General features: G+C 40.6%; 4 protein-coding genes across 4 annotated transcripts in view; 1 reads left to right on the top strand and 3 right to left on the bottom strand.

Annotated features, from left to right (window-relative positions):
* Positions 1-252: 252 nt before the first annotated feature.
* On the top strand, positions 253-10,417 carry hyls1 (HYLS1 centriolar and ciliogenesis associated). Its single transcript, XM_071908998.2, has 12 exons — positions 253-386; positions 1,129-1,282; positions 1,472-1,594; positions 1,854-1,927; positions 2,603-2,967; positions 3,963-4,018; positions 6,904-7,070; positions 8,196-8,241; positions 8,345-8,399; positions 9,103-9,184; positions 9,660-9,686; positions 10,150-10,417. The coding sequence occupies exons 2-12, from the start codon at positions 1,183-1,185 to the stop codon at positions 10,282-10,284; spliced, it is 1,230 nt and encodes a 409-aa protein (XP_071765099.2). The 5' UTR covers positions 253-386; positions 1,129-1,182; the 3' UTR covers positions 10,285-10,417.
* Positions 10,342-15,993, bottom strand: mrpl4 (mitochondrial ribosomal protein L4). Its single transcript, XM_071908999.2, has 9 exons — positions 15,789-15,993; positions 14,989-15,070; positions 13,986-14,157; positions 13,214-13,265; positions 12,772-12,889; positions 12,363-12,469; positions 11,779-11,888; positions 11,387-11,460; positions 10,342-10,589 (listed from the first exon to the last, which is right to left on the bottom strand). Exons 1-9 carry the CDS (start codon positions 15,834-15,836, stop codon positions 10,444-10,446), a joined length of 909 nt encoding a protein of 302 aa, XP_071765100.1. The 5' UTR covers positions 15,837-15,993; the 3' UTR covers positions 10,342-10,443.
* A 952-nt stretch (positions 15,994-16,945) lies between these two features.
* On the bottom strand, positions 16,946-22,589 carry LOC139919313 (uncharacterized). Its single transcript, XM_071909013.2, has 2 exons — positions 22,116-22,589; positions 16,946-21,830 (listed from the first exon to the last, which is right to left on the bottom strand). The coding sequence occupies exons 1-2, from the start codon at positions 22,582-22,584 to the stop codon at positions 17,467-17,469; spliced, it is 4,833 nt and encodes a 1,610-aa protein (XP_071765114.2). The 5' UTR covers positions 22,585-22,589; the 3' UTR covers positions 16,946-17,466.
* Positions 22,590-25,129: 2,540 nt separating this feature from the next.
* abcc10 (ATP-binding cassette, sub-family C (CFTR/MRP), member 10) overlaps positions 25,130-27,519 on the bottom strand; it is a 30,442-nt gene continuing 28,052 nt past the window's right edge. Inside the window, exons 23-25 of the mRNA XM_071909015.2 lie at positions 26,039-26,092; positions 25,754-25,874; positions 25,130-25,261 (exon numbers count right to left, since the gene is read on the bottom strand). Of these exons, the coding sequence (XP_071765116.1) occupies positions 25,835-25,874; positions 26,039-26,092 (94 nt within the window). The 3' untranslated portion in view covers positions 25,130-25,261; positions 25,754-25,834. The remainder of the gene's footprint in view (positions 25,262-25,753; positions 25,875-26,038; positions 26,093-27,519) is intronic.

Here is a 27,519-nt window from a genome sequence, read left to right as displayed (position 1 = left end):
GCATCTATATATGCATATGTCTTGGTTTAGCAGTTTTAGGAGGTGGATTTCTTTTTAAATTAAATTATTTATTTCAATGGTGAATTATCCTATTATGTACAAAGATATTGGAAATGATAGGCTATTTCTGATACTAAGGTGTTGCACGGTCCTCCACCCACATGTGTTCTGTAGGCGGCGCTGTTTGGACGCTGTCTCTAACAAGACTGCGGAAAGGAAACAGGAAGCAGCGAAGAAACGAGCAGGCGTCATTTTCAAAGCGTTTTAACGGCTGTTGTCCTGACACTGAGCCTGTAAACAATACAGCACGCCCCTGTTTACAGCTAAAACTGTGCTGTTAATGTTTACCATGCATTCATTATAACAGCGGACCGGTCTGTGTGCAGGTGAGAAACAAACCGTTACTCTCGTCTTGCTAGCTAACATTGTTTAGCCATGTTTATGGGACTACACTGTCTATAAGACTGCTAACTAGCTAACTATTACATTAACTATAGCTAGCCCAGATGCTTTACATTCACTCTTGTATGGAGAGAACGACACACCAAACTCATTTTATATCTGGCAATTTCATGTTTCCTTGCTTTTTACTGCATACCGTTACGCCACTGTTAAAACATAACTTGGGACCTTTAAAAAATCGTTACAGTCTAAGTGTAAATTCAGCACACATACCCACCAAGCAGCACTTAATCTATTTCAATTAGCTGCATTTAAACTTGTAGTTAAGCTAACGCTAGTTCTTGTGGTTCACACTGTTCGCTACTGCCATTCACTGTGTATTTGGATGGGGAAAAAAGAGTGGGAATAACAGGCGAACCAACTCTAAAAGTCGAAACTTTATTTAAATAAGACCCGCTTGTTGGGTTATATGTATGCCGAATTCACTAGTGGGACTAAACAAATCAGGTAAGATCTTAAATCATGTTTTACCAGCTGTGTACATTAGCCGATAAGCAACGCCACATTAAATTGACAGATAGTAGAGTTTATCGTTCTCTCCATACAGTAGAGAACAGAAATCAATTGCCAAGTTAGCTAGCTAGTTGTGTTAAAATAGCTGTAAGTTAGCTGTTCACTTGTCATATTACACACTTATTCAGTTTATCGGGATGGTTTCTCCTTCAGGTTTCATGTACCTCTTCCTCCTGAAGCTGCTCTCCCACCTGCTGTGAAAACATTATGGACAACCTGGATTTCTCAGAAGAGGAAATTCAGGAACAGCTGGCGATACTGGGCTACAGAAATATACCAACACACAGGCTGCGGGAATTCAAACGAGGTTAGACTCTGAAACACATCTATCTGTCTACTTAATCAATTTGCCTTATAATGTCATTAGCTGCACATTGTATTCTGTCAAAAATCACTGAGATGAAATGAAAAAACGTGTGTGTGGGCTGAGGTGTAATGGCACGGGCAAAGTAACAGGCTGCCTATAGTAATGCTGTCACTCTTCTTATAATGTTAGATCTCGACGAACTACTTCAACATGAAAAATGGAGGAACCGGGCCTCGACCAGCGAGCTGAACTCCACCAGATCTCCAACAGCCACTTCTCAGCCAAGTCCTCCCGCCTACACTAAAGAGAAAGGTATGCACTCTTGGTTGAATCCATTATTAAAATTTGTCATAATAACTGTATTTACATAGCCCATAGGGAACAAAATGCTGTAAAGTAAAAGGAACAAAACAAACATGTCAACGAGCAGGTATAATAAAGAGACGCCTTGTGCTTCTGGCTCCATCGAGGCCCACTCAGCAGAGCAGAAAAGGCATAAGATTGTGTAGTTGGAATTTTAAGATTCTCCATCAGTTGTTCTAGTCGGCTAATTCTGTGTTTCTCTTCACAGTTAAACAGTTTTACATTGAAAGACCTGGTGATGGGTTTTTCTTGCATGCTGGGAAACCAGACCATGACAGACGGGTATGTATTCACCACATATTACACCTGCCTATGAATTTAATAATGCTTGTGTAGAATGTAGTTTAGCTACTTGTCTGTGGCATATGTAAAATGCCCTTCGAAGGAAAAATCTACCCTCAAACACTTAAAAACTGTTTGGAAAAAAAGCTACTGGTGATGTATCTTGCATTTCTGGGCCAATTTAGTAGTTTGGTGTATTTTTCTTCTTGTGGATAACTGGCCAATCGTAGACAAGGTGACGTCACCTCCAGATATTTCCAGCAGCTTCAATGGAGTTTGATAGCAGAAAGTGTTTCAGGATGTAAAACATCAGCAGTAAACGTCAGGTTTTGGTGTCAGTCCCTCAGAATCAAAGAGCGAGGGCTTCTTTCTAGAGCCGCCATTTTGCACCAAGAGACGTTCAACAGTCATACAGGGAGAAATCCATCTGTGGAAAGAGATTAGGGCCAGCAGAGATTGTATAAACCTGATATTGTCGTGCTTGTATTGAACTGTTGAACTAAAAAAATCAATAAGGCTAAAAAACAATTGAGTGGAAACAAAAGTAAGGATACTCCCAAGTTCTACTGCTGCACAAAACTACAGAGGAAACACTGATTTTCATGTTGATCCCTAGAAATAGAACTTAATTTGGCACATGTGATGGATTAATACTTTGCATTATTTCCAACACAGGTGCTCACCTCCTGTCCAAACAGAGACTATAGGTCACGGCAGGAATACTATGACTCCTATGCACAACACTCTGTGGCCTCCAAGCTCCCGCCGCCGCCAGCCGCTCCCACCAGGCTGCAGGTGGAGCGGCACCCGGAGGACACCCTGCACCCAGAGGACACACTGCATACTCTGCACCCAGAAGACACCCTGCACCCAGAGGACACACTGCATACTCTGCACCCAGAGGACACCCTGCACCCGGAGGACACCCTGCACGCTCTGCACCCAGAGGACACCCTGCAACTAGAGGACACCGACAGCCACACGTCCACCCCTGACAGAGGAACCCATGGGAGACACTTCCTCAAGAGAAAAGTCCTGAGGTAAAGTTAAGCACATGCATGGGACCAGACTATGGATTGGTCTCTGTCTGTCCGTTTGTGTGTTCATTTATCACACACAGTACCTCAGACACCACTGGTTGGATTTTGACAAAACTGTCCAAAATTATCTTTTTGTCTCACCTGCCAAGGGCTGGTGCACCAAAAATGTATCTGCCAGGAATAATTTCTTCCAGGCAAAAAATATAATGTATACACTTTTCATAAAAATGTCTTCCTACCCAATTTCAGTGGTATTTTGTTTACAGAATCAGGTAGTGTGTGAAACATTCAGTAGAGACAGAAGCAGATTTAGAGTTTTAATTTAAAACTTGCTCACTCACTTGGATACAATGGATCAATTTTGTAATTCATCATGAAGTGACTCGCCACCTGGGAATAATGTTAAGATTCAGCTAACATTAGGATAGGTATACCATCCAGGCAGCAAAGAAACAGAATACTCTCTATAACAGAGGCATTCAAATGTTAAACTTGCCTAAAAAGTTGCCGGCCGGAGTGGCAGTTGAGCCTTATAGATTTTTCTGCCAAAGACAAATCTCATTGGCCCAGAGGGGGACTGCATCATTTGTGGGGGACGAAATGTTTACTGTTGCCTTGTTTATATCTGTTTTTGTGTCCTCTGTTTTCTTTAAAGCATTTTGTGATAAATATGTTTGTTAACAGCGCTGTGACAAACGTGTTTAGTAATAGTAAGAAGAAGTGATAGAAGGGTTTGAAAGAACATAATGTTTTGATACCCCATTGATTTACACTAACATTACAAAAAATGCTCAGAGACTGATACCAATTTCTCAGAAACAAAAACTCAGACATGAATGTCTTAAGAAAGCACTTAATTAGTGTTCATTAGGATAGTCTGGGGAAAAACCTAAATCCTTTCTTTAACTGCCTGAACTGGAGCTTCTACTAACTGCAAATATTGTGTCATTGTTGAAACTGAAACATCGCTATTGTATTTTTTTTTCCACCTAAAGGAAACATAAAGGACGGTTCCTTGTCTGTGATGAATCGGTGCACAGCGAAGAATCGGGTAAGGTAGACTTAATTGTATCTGTATTTATAGAAATCATTCAAAGGTCTTCTAATGGTATATTTGACGTGTTTTGTTCCAAAATTAGATATCTACCATTTCAAATATTTAACACCTACTCTGACAGAATGGCCATGTCATAAAAATAAAACTCACTGATAATGGCCATGTCATAAAAATAAAACTCACTGATAATGTTATTGGTGGTACTATCTATGTTATGACATTTGATTACAAAAAAAAGAATATAAACCTTTTAGAGCATTTTGAGCGACAAATTTCAGGAAAAACTTTGCGCAATTAATTTCAGGCAACAAAAAAAAACGAAATGGGATGTATAGCATTTTGGAATTAAAGTATATGGAATGAAATTAGTGGAAAACATTTTCTTGGCTCAGTCATACATGGCTCACACAAAAAGGCAGAGATGCAATCCCCTCGGTCACCAGCATCTGGCGCTGTTTCAGTGGGAATAGAGCGGTGAGGACCTGCCGCTGCCGAGGCTCCTGGGTATCAGATAATCCTCTTAGCTCTTGCCTTAAGCCCATCTGCCTCACCAGATCACACACTGCGCACACCTCAGCAGGAGTGCAAGGCCTCTTCCTCCTGTCGCCACCATGTACAAAATGTACAACACTCAGTGGGACGAGGACAGCGACGATGAGAAGAAATCCCTCAACTCCTCCTCTTTCTGGTCCGACAGAGAGGGGGAAGAAGGGGAGGAGGAAGTCGAGCGAGTGAGGTACGAGGAAGACTCCAAACCCGCCGCTACTACAGAAGACGATGTCCGAGAGCCTTCAGAGGAGGATCAGCCTGACGAGAACAAGCGTGGCGACATCAGCGGAGAGAGTCTGGAAGAGAGCGACGGGGAAAGGAACGATGAAGGAAGCTGCAGCAGTAGCACTGGTAGTCCAGCGCTGAGTCTGTTGACCTCTGGTTACGGGACCTACAGACCAGAAGAACAGGAAGGAGTCGACTACAGAGACGACCACACCATAGCTGAGTTCGACCGAGAGAGCCAGGAGGGTCTTTCCGAGATGAGAGACGACGAAGAGGACGATTGTTCGCTGTTTAACTACGGCGAGGACGATGCTGAACCCGCGCACACGCCAGACTACGAAGAGACTCGTCCGCTGACTGTGTTGGAGGGCAGCGAGTACAAAGCCGACACGCCGTATTGTGTGTATGACCATCTGCGTGAAGAGATGGACGACGAAGACATCACAGATATGAAATCGGAGGAAGATGACCACCGCATTGCTGAGGTAGGAGAAGGTAAAAGGCCGACAGACGAGAAGAAATTTGAAGACGAGCTTGATGATTATTTGCAAGCAGAGTTGGACAACAAAGATGATACAAATGTGAGATCAGAGGAGGAAGACCAACGCATCGCTGAGGTAGAAGACAAATTAGAGACAGATGGGAATCATTTGGAAGATGGGAATGATGTTGCAGAGCGTAAAGAATATAGAAAGCTGGCCGTAGAGGTGCAGCACCTTGAAGAGGGAAATAATGTGGAGGAAGGAGCCGAGGATGAAGTGGAGTTTGATCCAGAAGAATCTTCCAGCAATAAGGATATCAAGTTCATTGATTCCAAAGTGGATTTCAGCCGTCCAAAACACAGTGATAAAACGTATGAGGAATGGGAAGGGAACCAAAGACACAAAAAGGGTAAATGGCTTGCTGTCGCTGCTCAGCCATAGTTGCTTTTGCAAATTGCTTGTGTGTTTTCATACTGGACATTAAGTTTGAACCAGTATCAATATCAGGATATCATTACCAGGCTAAAATATGGCACTGGGAGAACTGGTTCTTCTTCTTTCTGCTCCATATCATCTCGCACCAAAATGCACATGAAAATACTTGTTGTCTAAAATGCTTAATCTTTTAGTACAGAGACACTGATATTGGTATTGGATATTGGTCTGATATCAGCCTGAAATTCGGTGTCAAATTTGAAAATGTCCCCTTTATTTAAATCTTACACTTACAGCTATGTGTAATAAGTCAGAAAGCAAAGCAATGTGATTTTCTGCCTTTTTAGCATATGGAGGGATGTTAGATCTCCTCAGTGGATGATATTGTCAATATTTTATTTTCTAGTGACTCCAAACTAATGTTCCAAGTCTATTTTGTTCAGAAAAAGTAATGTTGCAGATTGGTACTCGATATTGGCCAATAATTAAACTTACCTGCAATCATTATTGGCTGTGAAAAAGTGATTCCCCTTCCATTGTCTACTGAATACAGAAGTTGAAAATATACCCAGAGGTGGAAAGTAACTGAGTACATTTACTAGGTACTGGCACTTACTACTTAAGTATTTCCATTCTGTGAGACTTTCTACTTTTCCTCCACTACATTTCAGAGGGAAATCTTGTACTTTTTCCTCCACTACATCTGTCTGCCGGCTGGAGTTACTAGTTACTTTGCAGAATAAGGTTTTACATGCAAAACATACGATAAGCTCATAAAATATGTTGCATTGTTAGAGTTTAAACTCCCCAACAGTATATGGAGCAGTTAGACCGACAACATTAAAATACTTCTGACAGGTTAATGCTTCAGTAATTTAACTCTCTGACAGAATGACGACTTTTACTTTTTACTGCTAATACTTATATACTTTAACTTAAGTAAACATTTGAATGCAGAACGTTTAATCTGCATCAAGTCTTTTAATGGAGTATATTTCCGTTTGGTATTGCTACTTTTACTTATACTGAGTAATACTTCCTCGTTCCTCAGTAGATATCGTCATGCTGCCCTTGAGCAAGGCATTTAACCTCCAGCTGCTCAGTGGAGCTGCTCAGTCCAACAGCTGAGGACTTGATTATCACATAAATGATGATGCTAACAGTAACAGTGTGGTGTGTCTCTGGCAGATGCAGCGAGCGGTCTGGAGGAGCGGCTGGCGGGGCTCCAGGTGTCCTTGTCCCCCCGACACGACTCAGAGACGGAGAATGAAGACTTCACCAGCCAGACTGACGACCAGAGCTCCGAGAATGAGGGAGTCTCTTTAAGCGCCTTTGAATCCTACATCAGAGGCATGGTGGGTATTGTAGTCTCCAACATGTGGCTGCAGTTTCCAGTATTTTGTGTTCTCATACAAAAGGTAGTTTCAGTTTAAAGCTGCTGATGTATGTTGCTGCTGTTTAGGAGATATTGTTTTGATCAGTTCCTGTGGGCTGAGAAGGGCACATACCTGACACCAAAGATATCTAGAGAGCAATCTCTATTCGCACAGTAAACCCATGTAGTCTCACAGCAAGGATACCATTAGAGGCAGAACTAGAAAACTCCACCTATGTATATTCTACCCGGTCTACTACACTCCTCCATTTGTGATTTATTTGTGACTGGAGAGCTGAACCTGATCATTGCTGCCACTTACTGTGTGTTCACACTGTGAGCAACTCGGTTGATGTGTTGCTCTATTCTGTCCAATTGTGGGTGGAGCCAGAAGCTCAGATTGCATCTATGTAGCAATGCAGCAAAGTTTTGAACAGGAAAATCATGTATTTCTGATTGTACTGCCTTTCATAATGTTGCAACATAGCTAGCTAAGTGCTAATTAGGTAGCAATAATTGAAAGTAAACAGAAAAAATAAAATAAAATTAGATCATAGCTTACCATCCGCCCCAATAATGGATGAAAGTCTTGTACAAGCATTGTTTTTTGAGACGTTTATTTGTTTAGTCTTTAAAAAATAATAGTTGTAGAGAACTGGGAAGCTTTGAATGGCTGGAATCAACTTCTTGTCCATTTTGGACTTGCCAGGCACAACTGTTGTTCATGTTCATGAAACAAAATCACATCAAGGAACAAGGAAGCACACAAATCTGATTGGCTGTTGATGACCGTGGTGACAAGCTTGTTGAGCGTCTTCACAACGGCTGAGTTTCCCTGGTCGCTCAGCTCTGAAGGAAATGAACAGACTTATAGTGGCTTGTTGATGTTTTTGTTCACAGTTGGTACACACAGTTACTAGTAAGAGGGTAATGAGTTCAAAAATCAGACTGGCTGACAATTTCCCCAATAACAGGCTACTTCCATGACATGAGATCTATGTTGTTTTACTGTTGTGGAAAAAAACTCAAGTTGTAAGATCATGATTTGTCACTGAAAACCACTTTCTCAAATTAAAGTACTGTCATGTCATTTCATTTCGGACAGGCTCGGACGCGAAGTGACGGTGACCTCAGGCCCAGACCCAAGTCCTGTAAGTCAGCAGGAGACTTCTTGCACCTATGCATATTGATGTTTTCATGGTGATAATTAACAAACCGGTTCATATTTCCTAATCCAGTTAATTGTTGTTTCAGTCATCCGCCCAGCGCTGGGTCAACAAACCTTAAAGAAGACCGACCCAGTGGCCAAGTGAGTAACAAACTCTGTGGAATTCACATTAACTAAAAATTAGGGATGCACCGATACCAGGCTCAAATATAAATACTCACCATCTGTGAAGTGAGCTGATGCCAAGAGATCTGATACCGTTGGTTGCGACTGCTCCTGCGCAGGCTGGAGCGCGTACAATTTAAAATACCAAAATGTCAGCAGTTTGGGAGCGTTTTACTGTGAATGACAGACAGAAAGGTTTGTGGTGCTACTCTGAAGAGAGGAGGGGAGAATCTGACATCATTTAACATCAAAACCTAATCAAATACCTTAAAATTCAGCATGAAAAGACTTTATGAAACTTTTCAGTCAGCTACAGCTGCAAAGAAGACGAATCTGCAGCAGATACTGAAGTGGTTATTAAATATTGTCTTGTTGAAGAGGTTGCATAGTAATGTGAATACTCTGTATCTTTACTCGGTATCACAAGTACTTAAAATAAATTACTTGTACTGAAAGAAATGGTATCAGTGCACCACTACTAACTGTATCTCACTTGAAAATATTTAGCTGTTCTTCAGTTAAGTTCAACTTTATTGATCCTGAGGGAAAAGAATGCGATATAGATAAAAAAACACCAAATAAAATATATATATCGTTTTCATTGTGTTAATGCAGAGTTTGTATTGGCTTGAAAGTTGAGTAAGTTGTTTATAATTATGTGGTTCTCTTGTATTTCCAGGTATTTACAGTATAAACAACTGTGGGAAGTGTTCAAGCTTCCAGGAGAAAAGGACAGGAGAGTCCTGCACAGAGAGATCAGGGTATGGAAAACATCTTGAAAAGAAGAACAAACTTTGTATTTTGTGTTATACTTATATTTTGACACATATTGAGTCCTTTAAGCCCATCCCATGATGCAAGGTGCGCTCATCGTTTCCAAAACCTCCACTTAATTGTTTGCACAGGTTTTCACTGTTAGACCCTCAGCGCTCTGTATCTTGCTCCTCCAATTCATCAGTTCCTACCATCAAATTCATAAAATTAGGCTGTTATTATGTTCTCTGCTTAGCTAAGCCTTCTTTCTGTAAAATGTGGCTTTGGTTGTGGGAAATGTTGGCCATCTAGCAATTGACACTTATTCTACTATTGCATTTATTGTAAATCAACAGCTCAGTGTTTAAAAAGAAATGTAAACTAGTTTTGGCTGTAAGGACACTTCTTGATTATAATTCATGTTGAACATGGTGAGTTGTTATTCTGTTGTTGCTTCACAATGTATTCTGCTTTCTTTCTCAGGAACGGCTGGCATACCAACCTCCACCAGTAAGTATTTACCTACATGTTGTACTTAAAGCTGCACAAGGCAAGTTTTTCAGCCTAAATCACACAGTGGGGCTGCAAGAGAGAAGAGCGTCCCATACCTACTAATTGAAACCCAGTAGATTCGCCTTATTTGCCCAAATTAAACTCTGGTTGTATGGTCACTGGCAGGAAATCGGGGTCGCCCACAGGAAGTGGCGAATCGAAAATTCAGAATTAAATCCCAAGCAGTCTCCTAAACTGGCTGAACCTCTTCACCACACCACACACTGAGAAGAAGACATTTAGTTTACTGTTGTCACATGACATGATATCTGGGTGTTGAAGTTTTGTAAAATTCAGAGTTACCTCATTAACATTTGGGCGAACCACCATACAAAACTGCCCAGTGCAGCTGTAAAAACCTACAGTATAGAACAAGTGAAATGCAGTTCATCTGATACTAAGACTTGTTTGTCTGTTGCAGCCTAAACCTCGGAGAGTTTTCGTGCCCAACACGTACGTCGTGCCAACAGAGAAGAAGCGCTCCGCCCTCCGCTGGGAGATCAGGAATGATTTAGCCAACGGCCTCCTGCCGCCCAGACTCAACTATCGGTTTTAGGCCTTCGGCTCCCCACATGCCTTTTTAGATACTTTTTAATAAAAATTTGCATTGGTTTTATCATTGACATTATTTATTGAGTTTTTTTTTGTCAAACATAATAAACACATAATGAAAACAGTGAATATATTACATGTGGTTTCATTGCAGGACTTGTGCCTATGGGAAGTCTGAGTAGGGCAGTTTGAAGGGGTACAGGGGGGTGTAGCGCTGCTCGTGCCACAGCAGCTTGTCCTCCAAAAACCTGACAGTCTCCAGTGTGAGAACGAGCGCTTCGTGCTTCAGCATGCTGTGGACATTCAGGCCTGGCAGAGAAAACACCGGGTCAGACAGGGTGAAAACAAATGGTACTGAGATTTTATTCACTCCTACATAAAGTCACGTGGTTACTGCAGGTTTTAGATGAATTTAGACTTAGTAACATACAAGCTTGATGAAAGGCTTGGGTTTTCTGTAATGCCACAAACTTAGCTGTCCAAGCGATTTATAAATGGTCAAAAGGCATGTACGGTAATTGGACTTGGAAACACTAACATTCAGTCTTAGTCTTTCTCTTTATTTTTTAATGATTATTTGCCTTTATTTGACTTGTATAAATAAAAAGCCAAAATTCATCTAGAACCAGAGAAAACAAGTCACTTCCACGTTCTATCTCAAAAACTTGGCAGAACTTTTGGTCATATCCTTTGGTTCCCAAGGAAATATTGCATACCAGTTACTATGGGTTTCCTGTAATTGTACTATATATTTTTTCCTGTTAAATAATATAAAAAGTGCCGTTACTAAAATGGTAGTAGTAAAGGTAAGTAAATAAAGTCTAGAGTTGCTGTGGCGAAGAATTATTGGACATATACTTTTTCCCCCATTGGGAAGCATTACATCTGAATAAAACTTTATTTTCCTCTTTTTTTCTTATTTAGGTAGCCTGTAACTAGTAACAGGTTTTCACTATTAACTGGACCAGGTTTTTTAAATTTGTTAAATTCCAACTGAAGCAGCCACAATTGACATGTTCTGGCTATAAATTCTTAATATGTTAATTTACTGATTTTGAAAAGCTGTACCTAGCACCTGTAAATACAGAACTGAAGTGTTAACTTACCAATGGCTGGAATGATGTTCACAGTCTTCAGGCTCGCTGTGGCCTGCAGGATGTTCTCAGGAAGCTCCTCCCCTCTGAAAACAACAGAAACAGCTTCAGCTCAGTTCAACACTGAAGCTGCTTCCTATAAACCCTCCAGTTAGATTTCCATACTTTTTCCAGGCTCAGTGTTTACACTTTGGACAGCTGTTGCTCGTTGCTTTACACCTTAGTAACTATTGGTTTTACTAAAAGTTAGTTGCATACATAATCCCCCTCAAGCAGTTACCAGCATAATTGTGAAATTTCTGATTTTCTTAATTTTTTTTTGTAGTTTTCCAAGACCTGGAGCTCTTTAAAATCCCTGTCCTTCCTTTGCTAAGCTGCACAGGAACCTTGTTGTTGATACTTACACATCCACCATCAGCACAGACTCTCCCCAGTGTCTGTGTCTGATGAGCTCCAGTAGGTACTGGGAGTCAGGCGTGGGGATGTTCAGGGAGTCCACAATGTAAAGGTAATCCTGGAAAATATAGCATTCACTTCAGAAAGACATCAACACTCGAGTGGGGAAAAAGTGGATTAAATAGAAAAATATTAAAATGTATATTCAAATTTCAAAAAATATCAAAATTGCAATACTGACTACAGCAATTTCTGTATCTTTTTTTTTTTTTTTCATCTTATGGGGAAAAGTGTTACTGACAGCTTCCTAAACAAGGCTCTGGTGCTGTGTATAATCACTACTAGTCTACAAATTAAGCTGCACATTAGGGAAAATCTTACATTTTATTCAAAGCGGACAAATTCAGAGCATTCAAAGCATTGGCAGTTCATATTTTCTTCATTTTTTTGACATTTTTAAGTACTGAACAGAGAAATGACTTAGGAAAAGCTGTGTCCACATGTAACACAATCGATATTTGTTTTTCAATATCGTGCAGCCCCAAGTTAAATGAGTTGAAATGATTTGTTTTCACAAAAGGGTTTCAGTCACCTGACTCATCTTGGAGCTGAGCGCTACTTTGAGTCCTTGCACTCGAACCTTCATGGGCAACATGTAATAATAACTGGTCGGGCCTCTGGGTCCATGAGACACTCCGCCTGGAAGACACATCGAACATGTTAGAGTTCTTCTGATGTGCCATCCTGGACTCACCAGCTGTTGTGTACTGATGACACTTATGTGGGGGGAAAAAATCAAAGGCATGAAAATATGTGCATTCTTTTCTACCAATGTATGTATTGGTGTGAATGACTTAAACTTCAGAGATGATTCATTTGTATGTATATAAAAAGATAAAACAGAAAAAAATAGATTGAGATGAAAAAATAAGGAGCTGTAAGAGCATTTCACCTCAAAAACAAAAAAATCACGACATAAATATTATAATAAGCTTTTCCACCTCCTCTCCATATCGGCGATCTGATGCTGCCATGGCGAGCTCTTCCACTTCCTTTCTGTTTCCATGGTTTCCTGCCTCCGCCTCTGACCTCTGACCTCACCTTCGTGTTGGCGTGGCTCTGAGAGAACAAAACGTCTGTTAGTTTGGGGAAAGTATAAATTCCCAGAGATCACCTGTCAATCAAACAGTGTGGGCGGAGCTTGGATTTTCTGTTGATACAGTTTGAGTTTCTCTTTTCTTTGTCTGTTCAGTCATGTTGGCTATCGCTGCTCATGCTAACTACCCAGTTCTTCTTCTTCTGTCTCACTGAGTTTTGCATATCTATTTCAAGAAAGACCCGTCTCAGCATACTGACATTCATCTCACTATACAAAACACACAGGTTACACAAGGAGCAATGAGATCACAGGGACAAACAGGACAAACAAACATTCACACTTACAATCCTCTTGTAATTTCTCTGCCACAATTCAACTTGATGGAGGATGTCGAGCCTGAAAGGAGAGGGAACAAAACACTGTTGAAAGCAGGGTTCCTGCACATTTTCCATTTCAAAGTCCCAGATTTTTCCAGAGCTAATTTTGTGTCTGGATTTAAAGGTTTTGGTCGGCAGTTTCAATTTAAAAATTCCATACTGTTTCCAGAGTTAATTTCTTTTGATTTGAAGACTTTGGTTGGTGTTCAATATGATTTACACAGATTGTTGCAAAGTATGAAGTACACAAAGTATGGAGATAGATCTTTTAGTAATCCAAAGTTGGTATTGGTTTTTATCCTACGGTCTGTAGATTGATAACTTCTGAAAACAAAATCCCAATCTTCATCATTAGTAAAGTTTATTACAAATCAACCGCAAAAAACTTGAGCTGTCTGACTAACATCACTCAGTTTTGTTTGAAGTCTCGCGGGAAGAGAGATCTTCTGCCGCTGAAAGCCATTTCAAAGAGGGTATTTTTGGTGAATTTTGTCTATTTTACCAATCCTCTAAACAAACCTGTCAGGTTTAGACGCATCATCATTAAAATGAACAAACCATCAGCCTCACAGCTGCTACGAGCGCTCATTTTGTCACTTTCAGGATCATGCTAGTCGCCTAGGATTACTGAACATACTGAATGCCAAAGTGTTAGCATGCACACCAGACAGAACTACCTACTAACTGCCTCAAGAGAAAAGCTGCATGTTAAGTTTTAATAATCTGGCATCAGTTTTACCTGGCCGGCACTGCGAAGACGTCCGGGTGGAGCTCAGCCAAAGCGGAGGGTTCGCTGTCCTGTTGCTCCAGAGTCTCCACCCACATCTGGACCGGACTGAGGTGAGCGGGAACCGCAGCGTCACACTTCCTCACAACAGGGAGGGAGCAGCCGGGGGGAGGAGGAGGCCGCTCTGCAGGGACAGACAAGACCGGACACCATCAGCTGTCTCAATCAAAAGACTTTTGAAATGGCCGGTAAATTCACTCTGAGATGGAAAATGACTTGTTTGCTTTTTTTTTTTTTTAGAATCACAGATTTTGGAACAGTCCTGCCCCTCCCATCCAATAAAACTGCCTTTCTCTCCCTAACTGATCTCCCATTGGTTTACCCTTTCGATGATTGCTCCCCACATTATGTCCCGCCCCAACATCCTGTTTCAACAGGAAATACATCACATTAAGGAAGCAAAGCGCTCTCAAAATGCGGTTTCATTGTGACTTTAAGTAATCTATGGCCTTTATTGACCTGTATTGGTGATCATGATCATTGTCCTTTTTTTAAAACTCAGGTATCGGCCAGTCAGGTTCCTCCCTGACCAGCTGGTGAATGTTATTGTTAATATTTATATTGTTTTATCAGATGTCTGACCACAGAAATCATTCCAGTTTGGGTTAGGAGGATTTAACTCAACAGTCTGGAAAACCTGCTTCACTCTGCCTTAAAGAGCTGCTGACACTAACAGACTTTCATCAGTCTGGGTTTCAGAGGAGAGTTTTAGTGTCCCATGATGGTCTAAATGTTTCAGAGGCTTTTCACCCTGACAAGAAGAAAAGTCTAGGGGAAATACTGTAACTTCGGAGCATAAAAATAGTCAGAAACAAAATATCAGCTGTTGGCAGCATCAATCCAAAAATATCAGTATTGGCCTTCAAAACCCCATATCAGTTGAGCTCCAGTAGCGACCAAATACAGTCAACCAGGTCAGATCCATAGTTCTAGCAGCAACAAGCTTCCAACTCACTGGATCTCGCAGGATCCACCAGGTTAGAGGGCAGCAGCAGGTTGGAGGGCAGAGCGCTCTCACCAGAGAACGATGAAGCAAACTGAGGAAAGAAAAGTCTCATTTAGTTTAACAAACACAGCAGGTATCACTTCACCACAGGACAGGCTGCATCTGGGAGCATTCAGCAGCTACAGCAACATGTTTTAATATCAAGCTCCCAAGTCACAATACAATTATAACTAGTCATGCTGATAAACTGTATGCACAAAACAATCTGGACTAGTCTGCATTGCATTCTGAAAAGCTGTACTTGATTTCTATCTCTGTTTCCAGATTTTGCATTTCAACTATTCATGATAAAAGATCGTTTTAATGTATTTTATCTTGCTTGTGCTTCATAATTTTGTATCTGATTAAGTATTTACTGTTCTTGTTTTGTATTCCTTCCTAGAAAGCACTTTGTAAACTCTGCTTTTAGACCTATGTTTAGACACGTGCTACATAAAAAAGTATGTTATCATATAGAGCTATAATTAACATTTTGAGTTGGTTAGGGTTAGTCAGAATTGAATTGTAACAATCTAGACTTAACATCTAGAAACAATTGTTGGTATTCTCAAATTCATATTCTGACAGGTCAGTTACCGATATCAAGAACCATAAAGTCACAATTTCATTACCGATGTCTTTGGTTACAATTATGACTAGTCCAAACTGCATTATGTATATACTGAGTGTAATGATCACTAGTTAAACTGAATAACAGACATGTATAATCTGAATTGAAGTGGTGACATGTAGAGACGGAAGCTGCTCACCCTCCTAGCGGCGCTTCTGCCGCAGACTGTCAGAGAAAAGCGAAGCATTTCGGTTCAGGTTTCTCACACAGCTACACACAGCTAGTCTCTATTAAACTCCTCTGGAAAAACATTATAGTCTGTACAATAAGTCAGTATAATCTGTCAAGACTTGAAGCCAGTTTCTAGCTGTCTGCTCCATGGAAGGTCATGTGGTGCTGCTGCTGTGTTGACGCATGGTGATGACGTCAAGCGGACGCGGTGGCGCCATCCAGCGGTTTGGAGCCAAAACAACAAGCTTTTCACCTCAAACACCACATTCTCATTTCTATTAATGAATATAAAGTTGTAGCCAGTATAAATCAATTTCTAACATGGCTTCTAATAGAGTAATAAGGAATATTAGTAAGACATGTTTATCACCATTCAAAATATTTTGGCTCTCGTGTCCTGATTACAGGCTACGACGTAGAAAAACATGTTGTCAACCTCTTTGTTTCAAATAGAAAATATCATATAGTCTACACAACATGAATGGTCAGATGCCACTCCCAGCTTTTCTACCTTCTTTACTGATTTTAAAAAATATATTGTAAAGGTATTAAAGGACTAAAGAAAAAAAAAAAGAAAAACAAGACTCTTGATCTACTGGTAGCCTACTGTATATTTGACCTGTTACCCCTATATGTTCCTGTTTTGTTATATCTTAATTACCTCTGTAGATGCTTCCATGGGGAAGCCTCAAGTCCAAGCTAAAGTGTGCAGAATGTTGAACTAGTTACTCAAAAAAGTACTGCATTACTCATTCCTTGTTACCCATTTCAAAAGTAATTTGAAGTAGCCTAAGTTATATTGAAAGTAATGCAATCAAAGTTTTTGGATAATTCAACTTCAATCTGATATTTCAAGTGGTGATAACCAAAGTATGTCACAATTTTAAATTTGTAACTGTAAATTGTTACGCATTACTGTAACGCTTTACTGAGTTGGCCTAATGCATTACCAATGCTTTACTGAGTCGGCCTAATGCATTACCACCCAACACTGGTGCAGGAAAACTACTTTGATGGCTGGTGCTTTTCAAATTATCCACACAGTCTAGTTAGCAGTAAGCACCACTGAATCACTGAATTTTAACTTAGCCTACATCATTTGCTTAAAAATGTTGAAGCAAACACCCATGTTAATACTACTTTAATTGAATTCATCAATATAGGATCTACATCCACAACAAATATCAAATATACTGGGTTTCAAAAGTGGGTATACAATTTTTAATAATGATAATGGAAAAAAAAGCTTGATAATTTTAGTCATTTTTACAAAATAATTAAATATCCAATTGACAATATTAAACATTTAAACATTTATTTATACTACAAATTAGACTTAATGTTACTTTTGAAACAGGTTGTATAGTACAAATACTCATTATTACAATGTGTACAATATCTTATATTTACATAGAAAGGAAGTGCAAGTGTGCTGCATTGTAACAGATGTTGTTTTGCATCATTACAAAGGTATAGGCATGGGTTTAAGTACAAAAAATCCCCTCAATGAGGCAGAATGTTACATATTTCATTAAAAAAAACATAAGATTCAGCAGCATAAATCACAATAAATAAACCCAATAAAAAAAAGCACACTAAAAGAAAGCATTTGGTATCTCCTTCTGGACACATCAGTGGTCTGAATCCTATATGAGGTTGGAAAAAAAGAATGTTGACCCTTTTAGGTCATTTGCATCTGGAACTTCAAGGTCCACATTTGATGGATTAAAGTCAACTCTTCCAAGTGTGTTGTATTTGCGATTTGGCATTTTTCCATTTTGTGCTTGTTTGGGGAAAACAGTGACATAGTATCCGTCTGTGTTGTCAGGTACTTTTCGTTTTGAATCTTGTGAAAAATTTGGCAAACGCATGTCAGTTACAGGCTGCTTTAAACTCTGGTGCTTTGAATGTACACCAACGTCAGCAACTGGGATTTTTCTGTGATGTTTGTGGTCCCTAAGGTCAAAATCAGTACCTGAGGTGGAGATCCCATAGCTGGGGACTGGTGCTTTCAGATTTGCTCCACTGTGGACACCTGGTATTTCTGCCATGGCGAGATCCAGTTTTGAACCTCTGGCTCTAAGAATATGATCCTTCCCTGTGAAGTCATCAATGTTGAGATCTGCACGGGTGAGATCAATACTGCCTAGACGATTCAAATCAGAATCCATGAGAGGGTAGCTGGACCTTGCTTTGGTTTTTGTTGACTTTCTATCAGTGTGACGCAATTTGACATCTGCATCTATGTCCAAGTCAGGCATTCTCATATTTGCTCCTGTGATATCTGATCTACGATTCTTATGGGAGGGCCTTTTGTACTTCAGTGAAGGAGCATCAATGTCAAACTCTAGAGCTTTGAGATTAAGTTGTGGGCTCCGGATATCTGCTTTGGGCATGCTAAGGTTAACATTTGGAGAACTAACCTTTGGACCTGTGACATTTCCCTTCATGTCTGGTGTTTTCATATTTACTTTTGCATTTGGAGGAGATATATCCAGGTCTGCTGCTCTCAGAGGTGCACCAAAGTCAATATCAGACCCTGTCCTATTAAGATCTGGGCTTCCAAACTGAGGCAACTTAAAGGAAGGAAGTTTGAATTTTTTGTCTTGCAAATCAAGATCAGTTTGGGGAACTTGGATGTTTCCTGAGGGAACATTCATGTCAATGCCTGGACCTCTAATTCCTGCTTTTGCTTTAGGGGTTGTAAAGTTCATGTCCGGTCCCTCTATATTACCATTTATTCCAAGATCAGGACCTTTTAGACCAGAAGCCCCAAACTTTGGCATTTTGGGCATTTTCAATTTTCCTGAAGGAGAGCCGATGTCCATATCTGGTACATCCACATCAAATTCAGGGGCTCCTAGGTCAACTGTTGGTAAGTCTGGAGAATCCATGGAACCTTTTAGATTTGGTGCTTTGAGGCTCAAGTTGGGTGTGTCAATTTCACCTTTTGGCAGTGAACCAGAAAGCCCAAACCTAGGCATTTTTGGCATTTTCATCTGACTAGATGGAGCATTGATATCAATATCAGGGACATTTATGCCAGCTTTTGGTCTCTCTAGCGTTGGTACTCTTAGTCTGCCTGATGGCAAACTGACATCTGGAGCATTCAGGTCTAGTTTGGGGCCTTTAAGATTGGCATTAGGCAAATCCAAATCTGGCAAACTTAGTCCAGGGCCTTTCAATTTAGGGAGATTAATGTCTGGTGTATTTGCTTTGGGTCCAGAGAGACTTAGGTCTGGCATATTTAAACTTGGCATTTTGAATTTTCCTTTTGGACCATCAACATCAACATTTGGGATATTTAGGTCAGGCCCCTGTAGGTTCCCATCTATGTCAACATTGGGGCCTTTTGGGCTGGAGATGTCAAATTTAGGCATCTTCAATTTGGGCATTTTGAACTTTGTGTTGGGCGAACCAATGTTCACATTTGGAGTATTCACATCTAACTTGGGAGATGTGAGGTTCATGTCTGGTAAATCCATGTCAGGGGTATTAATTCCACCCTTTATCTTTGGAGCTTTGAGACTCAAATCTGGTGTTTTCAGTTCTGTATTTATGTTCAAATTTGGTCCTTTTGGCAATGTGGCATCAAGATCAGGTGAGTTGAAGTCAAAGTTAGGGCCATCTAACTTTGGACCAGAAAACCCTAAATCAGGCATTTTCAAATTTGGCTTTTTGAGTTTTCCTGATGGGCTGCCAAAATCAGCACCTGGCATTTCAAAACCAGCTTTGGAACCTTTGAGGTTGACATTGGGTGCATTGATATCTACGTCTGGGCCATCTAAGTTGCCATCAATGTCAGGTCCTTTTAGACTTGGGAAGCTAAATTTAGGCATCTTAAATTTGGGCATTTTGAACTTTGCTTTTGGTGAACCAATGTTCACATCTGGAGTATTCACATCTAACTTGGGAGCTTTAAGGTCCATGTTTGGTAAGTCCAAGTCAGGGGCATCAATTCCACCCTTTATCTTTGGAGCTTTCAGACTCCAATCTGGTGTTTTCAGATCTGTATTCATGTCAAAATTTGGCCCTTTTGGCAATGTGCCTGAAAGATTAAATTTGGGCATTTTGAGTTTACCTGAAGGAGCATCAATATCCAAATCTGGGGCTCTGAGCTCTGCCTTTGGTTTTGTCAGTGTTGGCATTTTCAGTTTACCTGACGGCATGTCAAAGTTGACGTCTGGGGTATTGAGGTCTAGTTTGGGGCTTTTGAGGTCAACATTGGGCATGTTCAGGTTTGGTGGACTTATTCCACCACTGAGCTTAGGACCAGAGATATCTAGGTCAGGTGACGTGAGGTCAAAGTTAGGGCCATCTAACTTTGGACCAGAAAGCCCCAAATCAGGCATTTTCAAGTTCGGCTTTTTGAATTTTCCTGATGGGCTACCAAAATCAACATCTGGCATTTCTAAACCAGCGTTAGGACCTTTGAGGTTGGCATTGGGTGTGTTGATATCTATGTCTGGGCCATCTAAGTTGCCATCAATGTCAGGTCCTTTTAGGGTTGGGAGGCTAAACTTGGGCATCTTCAATTTGGGCATTTTGAACTTTGCTTTTGGTGAACCAATGTTCACATCTGGAGTATTCACATCTAACTTGGGAGCTTTAAGGTCCATGTTTGGTAAGTCCAAGTCAGGGGCATCAATTCCACCCTTTATCTTTGGAGCTTTCAGACTCCAATCTGGTGTTTTCAGATCTGTATTCATGTCAAAATTTGGCCCTTTTGGCAATGTGCCCGAAAGATTAAATTTGGGCATTTTGAGTTTACCTGAAGGAGCATCAATATCCAAATCTGGGGCTCTGAGCTCTGCCTTTGGTTTTGTCAGTGTTGGCATTTTCAGTTTACCTGACGGCATGTCAAAGTTGACGTCTGGGGTATTGAGGTCTAGTTTGGGGCTTTTGAGGTCAACATTGGGCATGTTCAGGTTTGGTGGACTTATTCCACCACTGAGCTTAGGACCAGAGATATCTAGGTCAGGTGACGTGAGGTCAAAGTTAGGGCCATCTAACTTTGGACCAGAAAGCCCCAAATCAGGCATTTTCAAGTTCGGCTTTTTGAATTTTCCTGATGGGCTACCAAAATCAACATCTGGCATTTCTAAACCAGCGTTAGGACCTTTGAGGTTGGCATTGGGTGTGTTGATATCTATGTCTGGGCCATCTAAGTTGCCATCAATGTCAGGTCCTTTTAGGGTTGGGAGGCTAAACTTGGGCATCTTAAATTTGGGCATTTTGAACTTTGCTTTTGGTGAACCAATGTTCACATCTGGAGTATTCATATCTAACTTGGGAGCTTTAAGGTCCATGTTTGGTAAGTCCAAGTCAGGGGCATCAATTCCACCCTTCATCTTTGGAGCTTTCAGACTCCAATCTGGTGTTTTCAGATCTGTATTCATGTCAAAATTTGGCCCTTTTGGCAATGTGCCTGAAAGATTAAATTTGGGCATTTTGAGTTTACCTGAGGGAGCATCAATATCCAAATCTGGGGCTCTGAGCTCTGCCTTTGGTTTTGTCAGTGTTGGCATTTTCAGTTTACCTGACGGCATGTCAAAGTTGACGTCTGGAGTATTGAGGTCTAGTTTGGGGCTTTTGAGGTCAACCTTGGGCATGTTCAGGTTTGGTGGACTTATTCCACCACTGAGCTTAGGACCAGAGATATCTAGGTCTGGTGACTTGAGGTCAAAGTTAGGGCCATCTAACTTTGGAACAGAAAGCCCCAAATCAGGCATTTTCAAGTTCGGCTTTTTGAATTTCCCTGATGGGCTACCAAAATCAAAATCTGGCATTTCTAAACCAGCTTGAGGACCTTTGACATTGACATTGGGTGTGTTGATATCTATGTCTGGGCCTTCTAAGTCACCATCAATGTCAACATCTGGCCCTTTCAGGCTGGGGAGGTTAAATTTAGGCATCTTCAATTTGGGCATTTTGAACTTTGCTTTGGGTGAACCAAAGTCCACACCTGGAGTCTTCACATCTAAGTTTGGAGCTTTAAGGTCCATGTTTGGTAAGTCCAAGTCAGGGGCATCAATTCCACCCTTCATCTTTGGAGCTTTCAGACTCAGATCTGGTGTTTTCAGATCTGTATTTATGTCCAAGTTTTGTCCTTTCGGCAAGGTACCAGAAAGCCCAAATTTAGGCATTTTAAATTTACCAGAGGGAGTATCAATTTTCATGTCAGGAGCATTTAAGTCGATATTTGGTTTCTTAAGTGTTGGTACTTTGAATTTACCCGAGGGCATATCTAACCTTACATCTGGGGCAGTAAGGTCAAGTTTGGGTTGGTTCAGGTCCATCTCAGGCAAATTCAAATCTGGGGAACCAATAGCCCCTTTAAATTTGGGAGCTGAAAGATCAAAGTCTGGAGTATTTAGCTCACCATCAGGCCCTTTCACATTTGGTCCTGACAGTCCAAAATCTGGCATTTTAAAACTCGGCATCTTGAATTTTCCTGATGGACCTCCAATATCAGCATCAGGAATTTTCAAGTCTGTCTTTGGACCTTTGAGATTCAATGATGGTACATCAATGTCAAACTCTGGCTTTGATGAATCTACATTAAGACTACCTGATGGCAATCTTAAGTCTGGTCTGTTTAGATCTCCATCTACATCAATGTTTGGTCCTTTTGGACCTGATAGGTCAAAACTGGGCATTTTCAGCTTTGGCATTTTGAATTTTCCTTTGGGTGAACCAAGGTTCACATCAGGAGAATGCAGGTGTAAGTTAGGAGCTTTGAGATCCATGTTTGGTACATTCATGTCAGGAGCATTTATCCCTTTAATCTTTGGGGATTTAAGAGTTAGGTTTGGTGTTTTCAGATCTGCACTGATATCCAAATCTTTTTTCTTTGGTAATGTGCCAAAGAGTTTGAATTTTGGCATTTTAAGCTTACCAGAGGGAGCATCTGCATCAAGGTTTAATTTACCAGAAGGCATATTAATGTCCACATCTGGGGCATCAAGGTCTAGCTTGGGGTCTTTGAGATCAATATCAGGCAAATTAATGTCTGGGGGATTAAACCCCTTCTTAAACTTGGAGGCAGAAAGATCCAAGTCCGGAGCCTTTAACTCATAGTCAGGGCCATGCACTTTTGGCCCAGACAGCCCAAAGTCTGGCATCTTAAAGCCTGGCATTTTAAATTTTCCAGATGGGCTTCCAATATCCATGTTAGGCTTTTTGAGGTCAATTGAGGGCACATTTATGTCAACATTTGGTTCTGCTATTCCAGTGTTGAACTTTGGTGCTGCCAAGCTCAGATCTGGTCCCTCTAGATCTCCATTGATACCTGGACCTTGAGTGCCCGAAAGATCAAATTTGGGCATTGTGAACTTTGGTGCTTTGATTTTGCCTGATGGGGCTTTGATGTCAACCTCTGGGGTGTCAATGTCCAATTCTGGTGCTTTTAGGTCAACTTTGGGTAGATTTATATCAGGTGCATCAATCTCACTTTTTATCTTGGGGGTTTTGAGACTTAAGTTAGGTATTTTAACATCAGCTTCACTATTCAGATCTGGTCTTTTGCCTGAGACCCCAAATTTGGGCATCTTAAATTTACCAGATGGGGCATCCACATCTAAATCCGGAGCTTTAAGGTCAATTCGTGGTTTCTTACATGACACTTTGACTTCACCTGAAGGCATGCCAATGTCGGGACCGTTGAGATCAAGTTTTGGGCCTTTAAAATTGGGAAGATTGCACTCTGGCATATCAATCTGTGGTGCAGATACATCAAGGTCTGGTGTTTTTAACCCAAAGTCAGGGGATTTAATACTTGGTCCCGAAATCGCTAAACCTGATGGTAACTTTACATTGGGTAAATTCATGCCAGGAGCATCAATGGAAGGAGTTTTTAGTTCAGTCTTTACTCCAATATCAAGGTCAATATCTGATCTTCTTGGCGATTTGCCAGACAGCCTAACCTTAGGTAATTCTACATAACTGGAAGGATCGTCCACATTTAGGTCAGGGTTCTTTAGTTTCTTGGAAGACCTGATACTGATTTTACCTGAGGGCACATCTGGTACACTTATATCTGGTGTCTTGACCTCACATTCTGGACCACTTACAGCGGGTCCAGAGAGACCCAGGTCTGGCAGTTTAAATTTTGGCATTTTGAATTTCTTGTTTGTTCCTTCAATATCCACTTTTGGAACACTGATGTCAGAAGTTGGGCCAGTGATATTTCCCTCATGTGGATTTATCCCCACGGCAGGAATACTGACATCTGGACCTCTTAAGCCCATGTCTGGCAGTTTCAAATCAGCTTTTTGCAAAGCTGTATCAATGTCCGGAGCCCTGAAAGTTCCACTATTCTCCAATCCAATTTGCGGTCTTTCAAGATTTGGTACTTTCAAGTCAATGTTTGGCACTTGTACACCAGCTTTGGTGTTTACATCTGGACCCTCTGGTAATGTCCCCGACAGTTGGAGATCTGGGACATTTAGTTGTGAACTTCTCGCATCTATATTCAATCTTGGTACCTGAATAGTTCCATTGTCAGCTGGCAGGTGCAAGCCAAGACTAGATGGAAGGTTCAGACCGCTGCCATTAGCATCACCCTCTAATGCTCCAGTCTTTGCAGCAGAAAATGTGACGTCACCAGATTCTAAAGCAATAGGAACGTCTGTGCTCGGTTTCTTTGTTTTCAGAACTCCAAAGTCCACTCCAAGGCGAGGCAATCCAATGTCGTCTTTAAGGCTGAACTTGGATGAGTCTGGTACAGTTTGCTTGACTTTCAACTCCCCATTCCCCATTATGCCTCCCTCTGCACCAGGGGAGTCATCCTTAATGAACTTCTTGATTTTGGCATTGTACAGTTTGCTGTAGGAATCCTTCAGCATCTGGAAAAATAAACCACAGCTTGGCGAGTTGGATTTCACCATAGTGTATATAATTAGTCAGCGTTAACCCCTGTAATTGTTCTGTAGCAGAGTTGGTTTGGGGTCATTTGGACTGCAATTTTGTTTATACTGCAGGTTGCAGCACAAAAACTATTCTTATTTGGATTTCTTTTATTATAAGGGCACTATTTCAAATAAGAATAGTTTTTGTGCTGCAACCTGCAGTAGAACCTGCAGTAGACTCATTTCACATTTTCTCTTGCAGTGGTGGTTTTCTTGCTGTCGTGGACCACCACTGTTGCATGAAAGGTCGCATAAAAAATGCAGTCATTCATTAATTCATTCATTCATTCATCCATCCATCCATCCATCCATCCATGCTCTGTCAGTTGTATCTAACTTGAGGAGATATGTATTCCACCTACCTCCTCTGGACTCTTGGTACATTTATCCAGATTGCTGAGGCTCTTGCTCAAGTTACTCTTGGTGAGGACTTGGACCTTGTCATTAAACGGCTCCATCAGCCTCAGTACTTTCAACACATCCTCTTTTGACAGTTCATCAAAATTAATCGCTGCCCCCACAATTTCATCCCCTGAAAAAGAAAAATCACATGTTCACATAAAAAAGCAACACATTACAGGATATATATACGCTCTTATCCAAGGCCATTCAGAGGACCATGAGTGTGAACATATTTTAGCATGGGTGGCCTTAGTGGGACTCAAACCCTGACATTGTTATTGCTGTGTTTGGCCCATTGTGTAAAAAATGGCAAATTAGGATTAACGAGATTAAGCAGCAAAGCAACCAAGTTTTTCACATTTGGATGTTCTCAGAAAACTTTTGAAAATAACTAACTTGTGGTATTTTGACAATGATCTTGGTGAGGACTTGGTCTAAAATGTGTATGGTTAGCCCAACCTTGGATTTGAGTCAGATGTACAATAGTTTACTTCAATCTATAAATCATATTCTTGTATGAAACAACTATGCAAACTCTAGAAGCTCCGAGACTTTGTCTTTCACTTTCAAGACAGTCAAGTGCAATACCACAAAAGGTGCAGTAACAGCTTGAGGGCCATACCTTCCCTGAGTCCCTGATTGGTTGAGGAATTGCCATCGATGCTGGAGATGACCAATCCGCCCTCCTCTGATTCCTCCAGTGTCAGGCCCTCAGAGAGGCTCCTCCCTCTGCGGTGTGACAGCTGAAAGGAGACATTTGAAAATGGAGTTTAAGACAGCAGCACTCCTCCATAAGAGAAGCTCTGAAAAACATTAGGCTACTCAATCCAAACTTGACTTGGAATATCAGTAATTATCTTCTCATCATTTTCAAATCTAAATAAAACAATCTGTCACTGTTTCATACCATGATCCTTGTGTTGCTATCTCAGTGGCATAGAATAATCCCTTTGCACTAAACCTGCAGGAGGAAATAAACAATAAAATGCTTAGTCAACAGATACAGCTATTATGACATGTGGGAACATAATATAGCTCTATATGTGTGACATACAGTTTATCTTATAACATATATAACACATCTTAAAGCTTACACTGCAAAATAAACAAAATAGTAGGAACAATAGCAGGTCTTAGCAGACAACCAGGTGAAAAGCTCTGATCACACAGTGGTTTCACCTATTTAATCCAGTTGACAATAAGGGAAAGGAAGGCATAGATGAAGGGGAGGTAACAAGATAAAGGAAGATTTTTAAGCCTTGAAACCACAGATTACAAAACAAGGTTCAATTCAAAATTAGGGAGATGTTCCTAATGATTTTAATGAATCTATTACTAGAAATCTAAAAAAAAAAAAAAAAAACAAACAGCAGAAACCACAAACAGTAGAAGCAGGGGACATCTGTGGTTAGAGACCCACTTATGTATGTAAATAAACAGATGACTGGCACCCAGGTAACCAGGCAGGTGCACCTTTCAGGTATTCCAGTTATGGCCTTGGGGCCATAACTTGGGAAAACCAGGAACAGGTTTATCCAGCACACGAACAAGTGTTCTGTTGTTGGGTGTTTCCTTTTTGTAAGCACAAAGTCAAAGTAACCACACCTACCACTTTCTAGTACAGAAACTCTGACACGGCACTGGCAGACCTCCAGTGAATCTGTTACAGTATGTTCTATCAGGCCCTGTCATTAATTTAATTCATGGAAGGTGAGCTGGATGAATGAATGTGTGTGCTAGATTCAGCATCACCACCTAGTTGCAGTTTCACACTTCCACACATCAAAATAACAGTATAAAGATGTGGATTAAAAATGTTCCTCACTTACTAAACCAATACATGTTTCAACAGTGTACAAACAGAGTATTTCCCCTGTATTCATTCAGCAGCAGTATGCCATCATAGCAAGAAAATCACCACTGCTAGAAAAAATATTAAATTAAAATAACAGTATGTAGTATAGTCTTAATGTTTAGAATTAATGTTTTTATCATGATATTCAAAGAACAATGTTTTAGCGATGAAACTTGCACTAGAACCATAACTAAAAACTAAAACTAAAATTACCCCCAAGTGCCTACACTACACAACATCACATACCAAACTGATGGTCATTTCCACGCTTCCATTTAATTTATATGCAAAGTATAACATTTAAATAACAGAGAAACTGAGTTTGCATAAGTATTCAACCCCTTTGCGTTGTTTGGGATAAATTGCAAAACTAGCAAAAATTTTCTCATTATTTTTTTTCCATCTTACTCAAATATTATATACTTAGATTGTACTTAGTGGTTCTGAACAATGTTTTCTTTTCTTTCTTGCTAACAAAGCAGAGTCTAGGTCCCTTCACTAGATCTTAATGGGATTTTAGGATGGAGGCTGAA

This window comes from Centroberyx gerrardi, chromosome 3 (genome assembly GCF_048128805.1).
Source record: "Centroberyx gerrardi isolate f3 chromosome 3, fCenGer3.hap1.cur.20231027, whole genome shotgun sequence".
In the NCBI taxonomy this organism is placed as follows: domain Eukaryota; kingdom Metazoa; phylum Chordata; class Actinopteri; order Beryciformes; family Berycidae; genus Centroberyx; species Centroberyx gerrardi.
The sequence above is the reverse complement of the archived record's forward strand: the minus strand, read 5'-3'. Positions and strand labels throughout refer to the sequence as shown.